General features: G+C 49.5%; 1 protein-coding gene across 1 annotated transcript in view; it reads right to left on the bottom strand.

Moving 5' to 3' along the window:
• Positions 1-10,494, bottom strand: part of CFAP251 (cilia and flagella associated protein 251) — a 38,228-nt gene extending 27,734 nt beyond the window's left edge. The window contains 8 exon segments of the mRNA XM_081174725.1: positions 675-755; positions 1,444-1,552; positions 1,770-1,879; positions 3,354-3,494; positions 6,046-6,582; positions 9,054-9,161; positions 9,164-9,405; positions 10,344-10,494. Coding sequence (XP_081030851.1) covers positions 675-755; positions 1,444-1,552; positions 1,770-1,879; positions 3,354-3,494; positions 6,046-6,582; positions 9,054-9,161; positions 9,164-9,349 — 1,272 coding nt within the window. The 5' untranslated portion in view covers positions 9,350-9,405; positions 10,344-10,494.
• Positions 10,495-13,443: the final 2,949 nt, after the last annotated feature.

Here is a 13,443-nt window from a genome sequence, read left to right as displayed (position 1 = left end):
GAGGCATGTCACAGCCTGGCCTATCTCACAGGCTGACGAGAAGGTAAAGAGGGTGGGGGGTCCAATGTACTTTGCCTACAGCTATGTGGAGGGAAGGCTGAATACAAAGTAAGTAAGCAAGGAGGATGAAGGAGTTATCTAAGAGATCCTAAGAACAGTTTCACCACCACAAACAGGATACCACGGCAGAATTGCTCAGTTGCTCTTAGATGAAATGCTTTTAATTTGTTTTTGCTTTTAAATTGTGGATGTGGGCTCCCTGGAGGGGAAGGTAAAGGTAAAGGTACCCCTGCCCGGACGGGCCAGTCGTGTCCGACTCTAGGGTTGTGCACTCATCTCACTTAAGAGGCCGGGAGCCAGCGCTGTCCGGAGACACTTCCGGGTCACGTGGCCAGCGTGACGAAGCTGCTCTGGCAAGCCAGCACCAGCGCAGCACACGGAAAAGCCGTTTACCTTCTCGCTATAAAGCGGTCCCTATTTATCTAATTGCACTTGGGGGTGCTTTCGAACTGCTAGGTTGACAGGAGCTGGGACCGAATGATGGGAGCTCACCCCGCTGCGGGGATTCGAACCGCCGACCATACGATTGGCAAGTCCTAGGCACTGAGGTTTTACCCACAGCGCCCAATCCACCCACCCACCCATCAATAAAACTAACCAAACTCATGTCTCACCTGGAAGCCAAACTGCGGCTGGATTTCTACGCTGCAGACAGGCTTTGTCTCAGGTGAGGTCCACCTCCAAATGCAAACTTTCTGATGTGATGAAGAAAGCATTTTAAGGCAAGAAAATAACATACTCTCCTAAGACTTAACAGACCTCCCACATCCCCCATGGCATAATACTCTGGATGAAACCTAACTGGGCATTGTGTCAGCACGATTATGGACAGGAGTGAGGTTACACTTTGTCACAAAGACCTGCACTAACTGCCCATTTGTTAGGTCTCTGAGGCCCTTAACAGCTTGGGACCAGTTTGTTTGAAGGATTGCCTCACCCCAAAGGGTGTATACTTGTTCTAATACCGCCCCCCAGTGCTTTTTTTTCCAGAAAAAGGGTGCCTTAGAAGACCCACCCCAGAGCCCCACTGGCGAAGGAAGAAGGGCGCAGGGGGAGCACACCGCCCCTGGCAGCGTCATCCCGGTGGGGTGCCATTGTGGCTGCCGGCCCCTGCATGTGGTGCACCACACCCCCAGGACACGCGCCAGCCCCGCCCTCGCCTGGTCTCCGCCTCCCCCCCCCCCCCGGTGCCGAAGCATGAAGCTCCACCATTGCAGAGCCCAAAGAGTCCATGTTCTGGGAAATCCTGACTGCTTATAGCCCATTAAACAAAACTGTTCATGCCCTCCGCTCCCACCATCGAGAGTGCCCCCCTCACTTCTTTCCTTCACGAATTCGAGGCACCCTAGTTAGAGGATTCAGCACAGGAAATGCTTCCTTTACCTGCACTTCCCCAGCCCCAATGGTAGCCAGAAACTTGGAATCATGCGAAATTGCGATGGCGCAGACTCCGCCCTCTGGGTGGCTGTCAAATATGGTGTTCACAGGAATCCTGGAGAACACAGCACACACTGAACGCTCTGAAACGGAAGCAGGTTCACTTCTGCCCTGGTGGGACAGATGCAGCCGAGACCTTGGCTTTAGGGCTGCCCAATTACCCACCAAGTTTTAAGAGTCGCGACACCAACACTATTGGCAGCTAAGGCCAATGCGGGAGAGGTCTAACGCAGAAATAAATGGTTAGCAAACCTCCTCCACCAGATGCTTACGCAGAGTACCCGTCCCAAACAGTCACCATGCTCTGGGGGCCCCTGTCAGCTGTTGCTATCCACCTTCGGTCTTCACTTATGCAGATGCAGGAAATGCAGTCTGTGTGTCCCTGGAAAGTCAAAGGAAGAGAGCGAGCCCTGCAGAGGCAGCTCATGGGAAATCTCCCTCAAGCCGGTATGCTAAATGTTGGACCTCTTTTTTATTGCGGACATAACCTTGTGGGTAATCTGTCAAGGAATGCATCTCAGTGGGGCCACTGCCAATGGCAGGTGCATACAGTGGTGCCCCGCAAGACGAATGCCTCGCAAGACGGAAAACTCGCTAGACGAAAGAGTTTTCCGTTTTGGAGGTGCTTCGCAAAACGAATCTCCTATGGGCTTGCTTCGCAAGACGACAATGTCTTGCGAGTTCCTGCTGGTTTTTCCCCCTTCCCCCCTTTTTCTAAGCCGCTAAGCCGCTTATCAGCTGATCCGATCAGCAGATAAGCCGCTAAAAGCCTCTAAAAGCCTCTAATAGCGCTAATCCGCAAATCCGTCAATGGGCTTGCTTCACAAGACGAAAAAAACCGCTAGACGAAGAGAATCACAGAACGGATTCTTTTTGTCTTGCGAGGCACCACTGTACTTAGGGCAGCACACCAGGTTTCCCTACATGGGACACAGGGGGGCCTTCCCAAAGCCTAGTAAGCGCTGTACTTTGGGACGGTGGCGTGAGGGCTCTGACAGGGTCCTGGAATTCTTACCCCAGCCTAGTTAGTGCTTGCCCAGCTTTGGGAAGGCATCGTGAGAGGTGCGGGCCACAAATGTTGGCCTCAAACAGAGCTCCATATGACCAAGGTCCTCCCCTGCCGATGGCCAGCAGCACCAGAGGGAAACGTGCTCAGGATTAAGTCGTCTACAGTAAAACCCTCCACCCTTCAGTTTTCATCATGGCGACTTCAGATTACAGTTCTCTCTGTTAGGTAAGATGTGCCGCCAAGCAGGCAGGTGGTAGGGCAAAGTGGCTGAAATAAGAAGAGCAAACAGGAAAAAACCTTCTGACACGGGACCTTTTTCGCCTGTGGTACAGGGCAAGATGGCGCCCCATCCAGTTTCATGTGCAGAAGCTGACCAGACAGAAGCACTGGCAGTAGGGAAACTTCCTCCACTGTGCTTGAGGGAAGCATACTAGCGGAAGGAACCTAGTATAGGGCAGCCGGGGAGTGGTGTTGGGATGATGGAGAGCTCTGTGTGCGCAGTGAAATCTGCCCGGCTGCTGCCCTGAGGGGTACCACAAGATGGCTGCCCTAACACCAGTGTGGAACCACATCTCAGCTGCCCGTTTGGTGAGCTTCTGTGCAAAGAACGGGATGGGGCGCCATCTTGTTCTGTGCCTCAGGCAGAAAAATCTCTCAAGTTGGCAGAGCAAAAACAAAACAGGCCATATGCCACACTCATCTCTGTCCTCCAGCATCAGGTCACCGCTCCTCCTCCCTCCTGCCATCTGCCTCTGCGGCCTGAAGCCTCCTCCTCATTTGGCCTGATGGGAGGAGGAGAGGAGAGAACAAATGGATTCTCCAGCACCGATACGGAACTGACCCCTACCTGGAGGAGATATTGCCTGTTCCTGAGGACATCATGGATCACGGCCGTGTGAGAGGAGACATATAAGATCACTCGGTAGTCTTCATCAAGCAGGTTGAAAACCGGGAGTTCGCTGTTATAGCCAAAGACCCAAGACAAACTCTGAAAGAGAAAGACAGAGCAGGGGGGCTCTGCTTAGTAAAAAAAAAATACACACACACAAACACACCCCAACATCAACATTTTTTTTTACTGAGGTAAGCCCAACAGCACAACTGGTGCAGGTAATGAGTCCCAAGGAAGCATCATGGAGGGGCTGGTCAGAGCAGGACAGCGATGGGGGGGGGGGGCTGAAGGAGCTGCCTGTTGGCAACTCTGGGGAGGGGGAGCGGCTGTGCCAGGGAGAGTGGGGGGGCAGAGGGAGGGAGTTACAAATGATGAGTCAGATCACATCATACAGCAGCAATATGCTAAGTGTTCCTGTCGTAAAGTGTGCACAGCAGTAAATGGAAAGTGTGGAAAGGCACCCCCCCCCCAGCAGCAATCAAAAACATATTGTGACCACAAATGCCATAAATTAAATTTGCATGCAACCATGAATTTTGTGCCCTTCCAGACTGGTACTTGGTTTTGTTTTGTTTTGTTTTGTTTTGTTTTGTTTTGTTTTGTCTGGGTGTCTTCTGCAACAACATTAACATTGTGGAATAAATGCGGTAGAATAATGTAATGGCAACGTAGCTTATGTAATTTACTTAATTAAAAGTCATTTCGCTACAGGAGAAAATGATACAAATAGAGTAAGCCCGCAACTTACCCAGGGGTTACGTTCCAGGGATTGCACCTAAAGCAAAACCGTGTATAGTCAAAACACACTGGCTGCGATGGAGGGTGGGATTGCCAAAGATTTCCCCCCTGCACACTCACCCCCTTTCCAATTTTGCCAAGTGCATAAAGCTGAATGTGCACAAGTTACCGCACCGGCCCATAGGACGCACCTAGTTTTTGCGGAGGGGGGAAATAAAGAAAAAAAAATTATTTTCCCCCCATGCTCCGGCCAGCAGGCTGCTATCCGCAGCCTAGGGCTCCCCGGGCTTACAGATAGCTTCCTGAAGCCTGGAGAGCGAGAGGGGTCAGTGCGCACCGACCCCTCTCGCTCTCCAGGCTTCAGCGAAAGCCTGCATTCACCCCACAGGACACACACAGATTTCCCCTTCATTTTTGGAGGGGGAGAAGTGCGTCCTATAGGGCGAAAAATACGGTACATGTGCTTACATTGCGAGTGTACTCTGACGTCATTTTTGGCAGTGGAACAGAAATGGGGGGGGGGGGATGCAGGGCAGAATGGAGAAAGATGCCTCCTTACATCCCATCACAGAGCTGCCCTGAGACCATCACAAGCACAAACCATCATGAATGCACAACTTTAAAATGTCTAGATGGGCCCTTGAATGAAACTGATGTTTGACTGGGTGACTCCCAATAACGCTTGTACAGTACAATCAGATTTTTTTTGGCCAATTAATTTTTATTGATTTTCAAAAATGTTCAGTACAACCAGATCTGGGGTCATGTTCCGGGTGTGCTGCATATATGCAAAAATGCATACCTTTCTTTTCCAGAGCTGGCAAACCACATGGGCCTTGTCTCCCAAGCAAAACAGAGAGCTTTACTGGGCAAGGCCCACTCAGCCTGCCGGCTTGGCAATGATCTCGTGAGATCTCACAAGATCTTGCTGTGCAAACACCCCCACAGTTCCAGAGACGGCACAATGAGACGGCCTGTCCCAGTAAGCAGGACAGAGAGCTTAAAAGCTCTTTTCACACAGTGAAAACCTTGCCTTCATTTAATTTGTGGAATTCAAACTGACCAGGCTTCAATCGTGCATGCATAAAGTCCCACAAGTTTAATGTGCATAAGATGTGATTGTATTTTACTGTGTAATAAATGAAAATCTGCCCTTATTGCCTTATGGGGAACAGAAGAGCCCTGTTAATGTCCTTTGTAGGTTCTCCATCGGTCGGAGAAAATAACAGAGGCCAACCAGAGAATATTGAGAAGCAAAGCAGCTCATAAGCCTGATCTATATTGAACTTTTGCAAGAGGGTGCTCCCCTCACACGCAGAAAAGGAGGAGGACCCAGAACCCAGGTGTGCCCGCCCTTATATAGACATTTTAAATTGCCTGCCCTGGAGTCCAAGACCAGCCCCAGAAACATCATACATACATCACAGAAAGGGTGGTCTACAGCAGAAATCTGAGTGCATTGTTTATCTCTTATCGTTGTTTATCTCCTGTCTGGCAGGTTACCTGTTAATGCTTACTTGATTGGATACCCTGGGGAGCCTGGCCAGTCTTTTGTAGTGACAAATACTTAGTTCCTGAGCCAGGTCACAGGCTCACCCTATTCATACAAAGATATACCCTTAAGACAGGTTTTGTGAATGAAAAGACAATGGGGAGGCTTTTCCATTTTCCTTTGACCTTACAGAGAAAACATTTGGTCAGTTTGGGAGCCAAAATGGCTCCAGGGCTGTCCTCCTGTGCTGCCTCAGCCTAAGGATATATATATATATATATATATATATATATATATATATATATATATATATATATATCCTTAATTTTTTATTTCAACTGTAAGAAGACAGACAAGAGGTGGAGCCTCTCTTTCCACTGTTCTACTGACGCCACTCCCTTTCTGAGCAATACTCACAAGTGGGTGCGCTGAGAGTGGCCTGCTGGTCTCCTCTAAGGTCATGCCAGGGAGGGCCGAAGAGACAGCGGACTCCTCCTGCCCCTCTGCTGCAGTCAAGCTGCTGGCTGCAGTCGGTGCTTGGGAAGGGCCACTCTCTCCTTGGGCTGTTTTCACCTCCGTTTCCCGGCTGGCCCTTTCATCCTCACTTGAGGGCCCTGTGCCTCCAAGGGCAGCGTTGACTTCGTGGCTCACCTCGGCCTCGGCCTTTGTGGCCGGACTGCCAGGCCCACCACTGCTTGCGGAGCTTGCAGCTTGTCCCGAGGCAAGGGGCTCTCTGAAGCTCACCGCTGCCTCTCTGGGGCTCCCGGCTTCCTCTCTCCTGGCAACACTCTGGGTGCGCATGAGGCCACGTCCTTCCTCTGCACCAGCCGCGCTCTCTGCTTCCAGACCAGGAGCACGACCTGCACCTTGGTTTGCTGCTGCTGCTGCTTCCCTGGTCTCGTCTTCTGGGACTCCAGGCTCTTCCTCCTCTGAAAGCTGCTTAGCCGCTATTTCCTAAGAGGCAAAACAAAGTTTTGGGTTGAACACCCTGCTTTGCAGAGGAGAGTTCTCAATTTAAATTGTCAGAGAGGGCTGTTCTCTCTTTGAAACCACCAAGTCCAGAAAAGAGGCAAAAGAAGGGAGAGGCCACAGCTCTTGACTCTGACCACCAGAAGTTCCCTGGCTAGATTTCCCCACTATCATGAGATGTTTTATATTCCTAGTATTATCATCATTGCTACTACAACTACCAGAAGTGGCCCAGGTGCCACATAATGCTCATTTTGCAGTTGTAAGGAATCAATCTTTGGAACTCCCTGGCTATTGACCTCAGGCAGATGCCTTCACTGTACTCTTTTCAACAATTTTCTTTAGCGAAGTCTGTTCAGACATGTAGAATGCTGACATGTGTTTTTATTTGCTTTTACTGATCACTGATTTTTAAAAATGTTTTAGCTGTTTTTATTGATAATTTTATTGTTTCATTCCTTTTGAAAACCACTTTGAGGGGTTTTTTTTGCAATCAAGGGGTATAATATGACATAGATAATAAATAAATGTTAGCAGAGTACAAATGTTACAATAAACAGATAAGTATATAATAGGTTCACGGGGGGGGACCAATAATATATACATACAAATGCATGAAAATGGCCTAATAATTCATTCTAATTTGTATTTCTATTTAAGTTATGGCAACCATTGCTAAATCTGCACTTAAAGGTAAAGGGACCCCTAATCGTTAGAGCCAGTCGCGAACAACTCTAGGGTTGAGGAGCTCATCTTGCTCATCTCGCTCACCCCGTTGCGGGGATTTGAACTGTCGACCTTCGACCCAGTTTTGGGCTGGGTTGCCATCAGTATGCTGATGACACCCAACTCTATCTGTTGATGGATGGCCATCCTAACTCGGCCCCAGACACACTGACCAGATGTCTGGAAGCTGTGGCTGGATGGTTACGTGGGAGCCGGTTGAAGTTAAATCCTTCGAAGACAGAGGTCCTCTGGCTGGGGCGGGACGATATGGGATCGAGGGGGCAACTCCCATCTCTTGCGAGGGTGCAATTAGTGCCAGCACCGTCCGTTAAGAGTTTGGGTGTAATCTTCGATACCTCCCTCTCTATGGAGGCGCAGATTACAGCTATAACAAAGGCGGCATTTTTCCATCTCCGCCAAGCTAAGCAGTTGGCCCCTTATCTCTCTCGCCCTCACCTAGCCACTGTGATCCATGCGACGGTCACCTCCAGATTGGATTATTGTAACTCGCTCTACGTGGGGCTGCCCTTGAGACTGACCCAGAAACTCCAGCGGGTGCAGAATGCCGCGGCGAGACTCCTTATGGGGTCTTCGCTGCGAGATCACATTCATCCGGTACTATACCAGCTGCACTGGCTCCCGGTGGAGTACAGGATCAGGTTTAAGGTGCTGGTTTTAACCTTTAAAGCCCTATACGGCCTAGGACCCTCGTACCTACGGGACCGCCTCTCCTGGTATGCCCCACAGAGAAACCTACGGTCTGCAAATAATAACACCCTCAAGGTCCCAGGCCTCAGAGAGGTTAGGCTGGCCTCAACTAGAGCCAGGGCCTTCTCGGCTGCGGCTCCAACCTGGTGGAACGCTCTGTCACAAGAGACCAGGGCCCTGCGGGACCTGACATCTTTCCGCAGGGCCTGCAAGACAGAGTTGTTCCGCCAGGCCTTTGGTCAGGGCGCAGCCTGACTCCCTCCTCTGGCAACCTGCACAGAATTTTGTTTAATCGGTTGCCATCAATTTGATTTTAACTAATTTTTATAATGAAAATTTTTAGAATGTGTTATTATTTGATTGTTTATTTGATTGTTGTTAGCCGCCCTGAGCCCGGCTTGGCTGGGGAGGGCGGGATATAAATAAAATTTATTATTATTATTATTATTATTCTGATTGGCAAGCCCTAGGCTCTGTGGTTTAGACCACAGCGCCACCCGCGTCCCTAAATCTGCACTTACAGACTTATAAATAGGCACTTGCAAGTTCAATGCAAATTGCCATCCACTTTGGTCTCCTTGCCTGCCTATGAATAAGCAACAATATCCCTCTCAGGATAGCACCTTCACAAAGCCAAAGTTTTGAAAAAGAGTGGGGAGAGGGGGTGTCCAGCTATGGAGATCTTTGCAGGTTATACATTTTCAGTTTGCTTTAAGTGCTTGCAAAAACTGAATAGTTTATCAATTTCATGTGCAGGAGCCCAAACTGCAAAGCCCTGAATCTCTGCTCCCTGGTGTTCACCCAGCAATACTCCAAATACTTCCAGGCCTATCAATACTTTCATGAGAACTAGAAACATGATGTTTTTATTAGTAGTCTTTCAAAATGAAAGGTGAGCTCCCTAGGACGCTGCATGCTGTGTGCCCAACTGCAGAACAAAAAGCCCCATGTCTTTGGGCTACTGGGGCACCTCTGCTAATTTATGAGACTCACCATGACAAATGCTTTGTGTGAATACTTACACCAGGTAAACTGGTGGCAGCAGTGTTGTTGGAAGTTTCCAGCAGGGTTGGAGAGCTGCTGGTTTCTGCTGGGAGAACATCTTGGGAGGCCTGCACTGGTGTCTCTCTGTGTCAAAAGTGGCTTCCATGGGTTCTGCTGGAAATTGGGGCTGCAGACTGGGCTGGCTCTGAAGGCTTACCTCCGAGTCCATAGCAGCACCCACAACCTCCATCTCTTCTCTTGGTGCCTCAGTCGCTTCCTCCGATCCTTTTGTCCCCTGAGAAGGGGGGTCCGTTTCATTGGTGTCTTCCTCCATCTCCAAGGAACTTTACTGGAAACAAGCAGTCTTGTGCCCAGTGCAACTCAGGAACTCTTAAGAAACAATAAATAAATAAATCAGTGCAGTTTTGAAAAGCACAGTCTACCATATTGGTTCTCAGTGGTGCCCATTTGTATCCAAACACAGACAACAACCTGTTCCTTGGCGTCACAAACCTCCATGGAAAGTTTGGCCATCATCTCTTTAAGAGGTGTCCATAGAAAAACGACTTTGTAAAATACACAGTATATATAGTATATGTAATTATGAAGCAAGCACCCGAGATTGCCCACTAATGAGGGAAAAAATACTCCAGGCTGCTTTTACGTCTTTCATATTCTAGGCAACAATCTTAGCCTCACTTATAAAGAAGAGCAGAGTGCAGAGAGAGCCAGTGAGGCACAGTGGCGAAGAGCGCCAGACTAGAACCCCGGAGGGTAAAGGTAAAAGTAAAGGTAAAGGACCCCTGACAGTTAAGTCCAGTCGCGAATGACTCGGGTTGCGGTGCTCATCTTGCTTTACTGGCCGAGGGAGCCGGCGTACAGCTTCTGGGTCATGTGGCCAGTGTGACTAAGCCGCTTCTGGCGAAAGCAGAGCAGCGCACAAAAACGCCGTTTACCTTCCCACCGGAGCGCTACCTATTTATCTACTTGCACTTTGACGTGCTTTCGAACTGCTAGGTTGGCAGGAGCAGGGACCGAGCAACGAGAGCTCACTCCGTCGCGGGGATTCGAACCGCCGACCTTCTGATCGGCAAGCCCAAGAGGCTCAGTGGTTTAGACCACAGCGCCACCCACCAGGGTTCAAATCCCCCACTTGGGCACTACTTTGCCCACAGACTGACGGCCTCGGGACAGTCCTTGCCTCTCGGCCTACCCTACCTCGCAGGGTTGTTGTGGAGGAGGAGTGGGGGAGAACCACCCCGTGCTCCTTGGAGAGAAAAGGGAGGGGCGCGAATATGCAACGCAGTAGAGGCAGCAGAGAGACCTACCTCCTCCCCTGCCCCTTTGCAACAGACCCCCAGGAGCCCCGGGCCTCGTCAGCCGCCGCGTAGCTGCTCCTGCGGGACCGGCAGCTGTTTGGCTTCCTCCCCTTGTTGCCATAGCGACCGGTGGCAGCCCGGGCCCTTTCCTTTCGCCGGCGCGCGGGAGTTGACGGGCGGGGCTATGCAAATTAAAGACCAATGGCGGTCCGAGAAGAGGAGGAGGGCGGAGCTTAACGTTTCCCCTTTCAGAGGCTGCGCGAGCAGAGGAGCCGCCAGGTGCGCTTTGGGGAGTGTGGGAATCCTAGAGTTGGAAGAGACCACAAGGGCCATGGAGTCCAACCCCCTGCCAAGCAGGAAACACCATCAGAGCACTCCTGACATATGGTTGTCAAGCCTCTGCTTAAAGACCTCCAAAGTAGGAGACTCCACCACACTCCTTGGCAGCAAATTCCACTGTCGAACAGCTCTTACTGTCAAGAAGTTCTTCCTAATGTTTAGGTGGAATCTTCTTTCTTGTAGTTTGGATCCATTGCTCCGTGTCCGCTTCTCTGGAGCAGCAGAGAACAACCTTTCTCCCTCCTCTATGTGACATCCTTTTATATATTTGAACATGGCTATCATATCACCCCTTAACCTCCTCTTCTCCAGGCTAAACATGCCCAGCTCCCTTAGCCGTTCCTCATAAGGCATCGTTTCCAGGCCTTTGACCATTTTGGTTGCCCTCCTCTGGACACGTTCCAGTTTGTCAGTGTCCTTCTTGAATTGTGGTGCCCAGAACTGGACACAGTACTCCAGGTGAGGTCTGACCAGAGCAGAATACAGTGGCACTATTACTTCCCTTGATCTAGATGCTATACTCCTATTGATGCAGCCCAGAATTGCATTGGCTTTTTTAGCTGCCGCGTCACACTGTTGGCTCATGTCAAGTTTGTGGTCAACCAAGACTCCTAGATCCTTTTCACATGTACTGCTCTCAAGCCAGGTGTCCCCCATCTTGTATTTGTGCCTCTCATTTTTTTTGCCCAAGTGCAATACTTTACATTTCTCCCTGTTAAAGTTAATCTTGTTTGTTTTGGCCCAGTTCTCTAATCTGTCAAGGTCGTTTTGAAGTGTGATCCTGTCCTCTGGGGTGTTAGCCACCCCTCCCAGTTTGGTGTCATCTGCAAATTTGATCAGGATGACCTTGAGTCCATCATCCAAGTCGTTGATAAAGATGTTGAATAAGACCGGGCCCAAGACAGAACCCTGTGGCACCCCACTAGTCACTCTTCTCCAGGATGAAGAGGAACCATTGATGAGCACCCTTTGGGAAGCGCAGCTCGCGGCTGGCAGGTGCGCCCTTGGCAGCGCGCAGGTGCTCGCCCACACCTGGAAGGCGTCGGGAAAGGGATCCTGAGGGGGGGAGGTAGTGGTTGCTGCTCCGCTTTGTGCGAGGGCGGAAAGTCTGCTCTCTTTTCTGAAGGGGGGGCAACTTGAATAAAATACTGGGGGGAGGAGCCCCAGGTAAGCCCCGCCCACATAATCAAATGGCAATGCCCATCCACTTTCAGGGGGGCAAAGACCCCTCGGGCCCTGGGAGTTGGATCCTATGGGGCCAGACTTCTCGCAACACCTCCTCCACTTTCCTGCTTTTCCAGGCGTCAATGGGCGTTGCTATTCCAGATGTGGGCGCAGCTGGACGGGACGCCTCCAGCCTGAGCCTCTTACTGCTATGCTACGCTATGCCTTACCTTTAGTTCACTAACATGCATCCGTTGAAGGTTGTTTTTTATTACCTTCTTTTCTGTCACGAGTCTGATTTCCTTGAGAATTCTTCCCTGTTCTACTGTTTATTAGCATATACACATCCACAATCACGGAGAGCATCTTCTCCACTTTTGCCATTTTTCCGCTTTTTTGAAATACTTCTGCTTTCTGCCTATACGCAGCTCCCTCAGCCCATGATACAGAAGTTCTATATGGTTATCTAATTTTATTGTCTGCGTGACGTTTCATTTTCTTCAGTAATTTTACCTGTTTTTTCTACCTGTTGGCATGTCACTCTGCTTTGAACTAGCCTGGCATCTTGAAGAGAAGCTCAAGGCTTTTCTCCCATGTGTCTTTATTCTCACCCATAATTTTCATTTTGAAGAGTTTCATCACACCATAGTTTTTCTTTATTACACTTCACAATATTTATATACTGCATGACAAAAGGCACTCTGCTTTACCCTGGTCTTGGGTACTTGAGATTATATAATGTCCCACTTTAGCCGTCATTTTAATTTTATATGGTTTTTGTATTTCCTATTGTTCTGCCCTGCTGTTGGATCTTCTGAAGGCAGGTGATTAATTAATTAATTAATTAATAATCCTTCTACTGCAGACCCGAGCTCCTTGACCTAATTTCAACCAACATTTGGAGGACATGATGGTTCTTCCCTCAGAAACCTGACTGGACTAGCAGTTAATTCTTTCTTCAGCTCTGGTGACAGGATAGTGCCCTCTGCCCCTGAGGCAGCCCAGGGCAGCCCATGTGACATTTACGTCTCTGTCCCCCAACAGATAAGGTGGCCATTTTTCTTTTACAAAATAATGTCTGAAGGGAAGTCAGTCAGTCAGTCATATTCTCTCTCTCTCTCTCTCTCTCTCTCTCTCTCTCTCTCTCTCACACACACACACACACACATACACACACACAGACCCCCAAAATGGCAGTGTACAGCATTTAACAAACCTTTAAAAACAATGCAGAACAGTCATTAAAATGACTGGCTATTAAATACACCCTCTAGATGCAGAACAGCTTGGTCCCAGTCTGGTTAAAAAATAAAAATAAAAGCCCAAGAAAGAGAGCAGGACCTTGAAGCTGGCCCTTCCTTCAACAGTGAGCTCCTGGAACGCAGACTGAATAGGCACACGGGCTATCAGGCCACGTACTTTCTCACAGAGATGATTTGTATTTGTCTATATAAATTAGACAGTTGAGTTGTGTCCACTGCTAGTTAGAACGTACCGCCTCTGCAGAGACTTTTCCAAGTATGCCTTTGTGCACAGGGCTATACTGCTAGTTACTCTAGGAGCAAAGAAAGCTGCTTAATACCAAGGGAGAGCTTTGGTCCATCTA

Source organism: Podarcis bocagei (assembly GCF_964188305.1).
Source record: "Podarcis bocagei genome assembly, chromosome: 16".
Taxonomy (NCBI): Eukaryota; Metazoa; Chordata; class Lepidosauria; order Squamata; family Lacertidae; genus Podarcis; species Podarcis bocagei.
The sequence above is the reverse complement of the archived record's forward strand: the minus strand, read 5'-3'. Positions and strand labels throughout refer to the sequence as shown.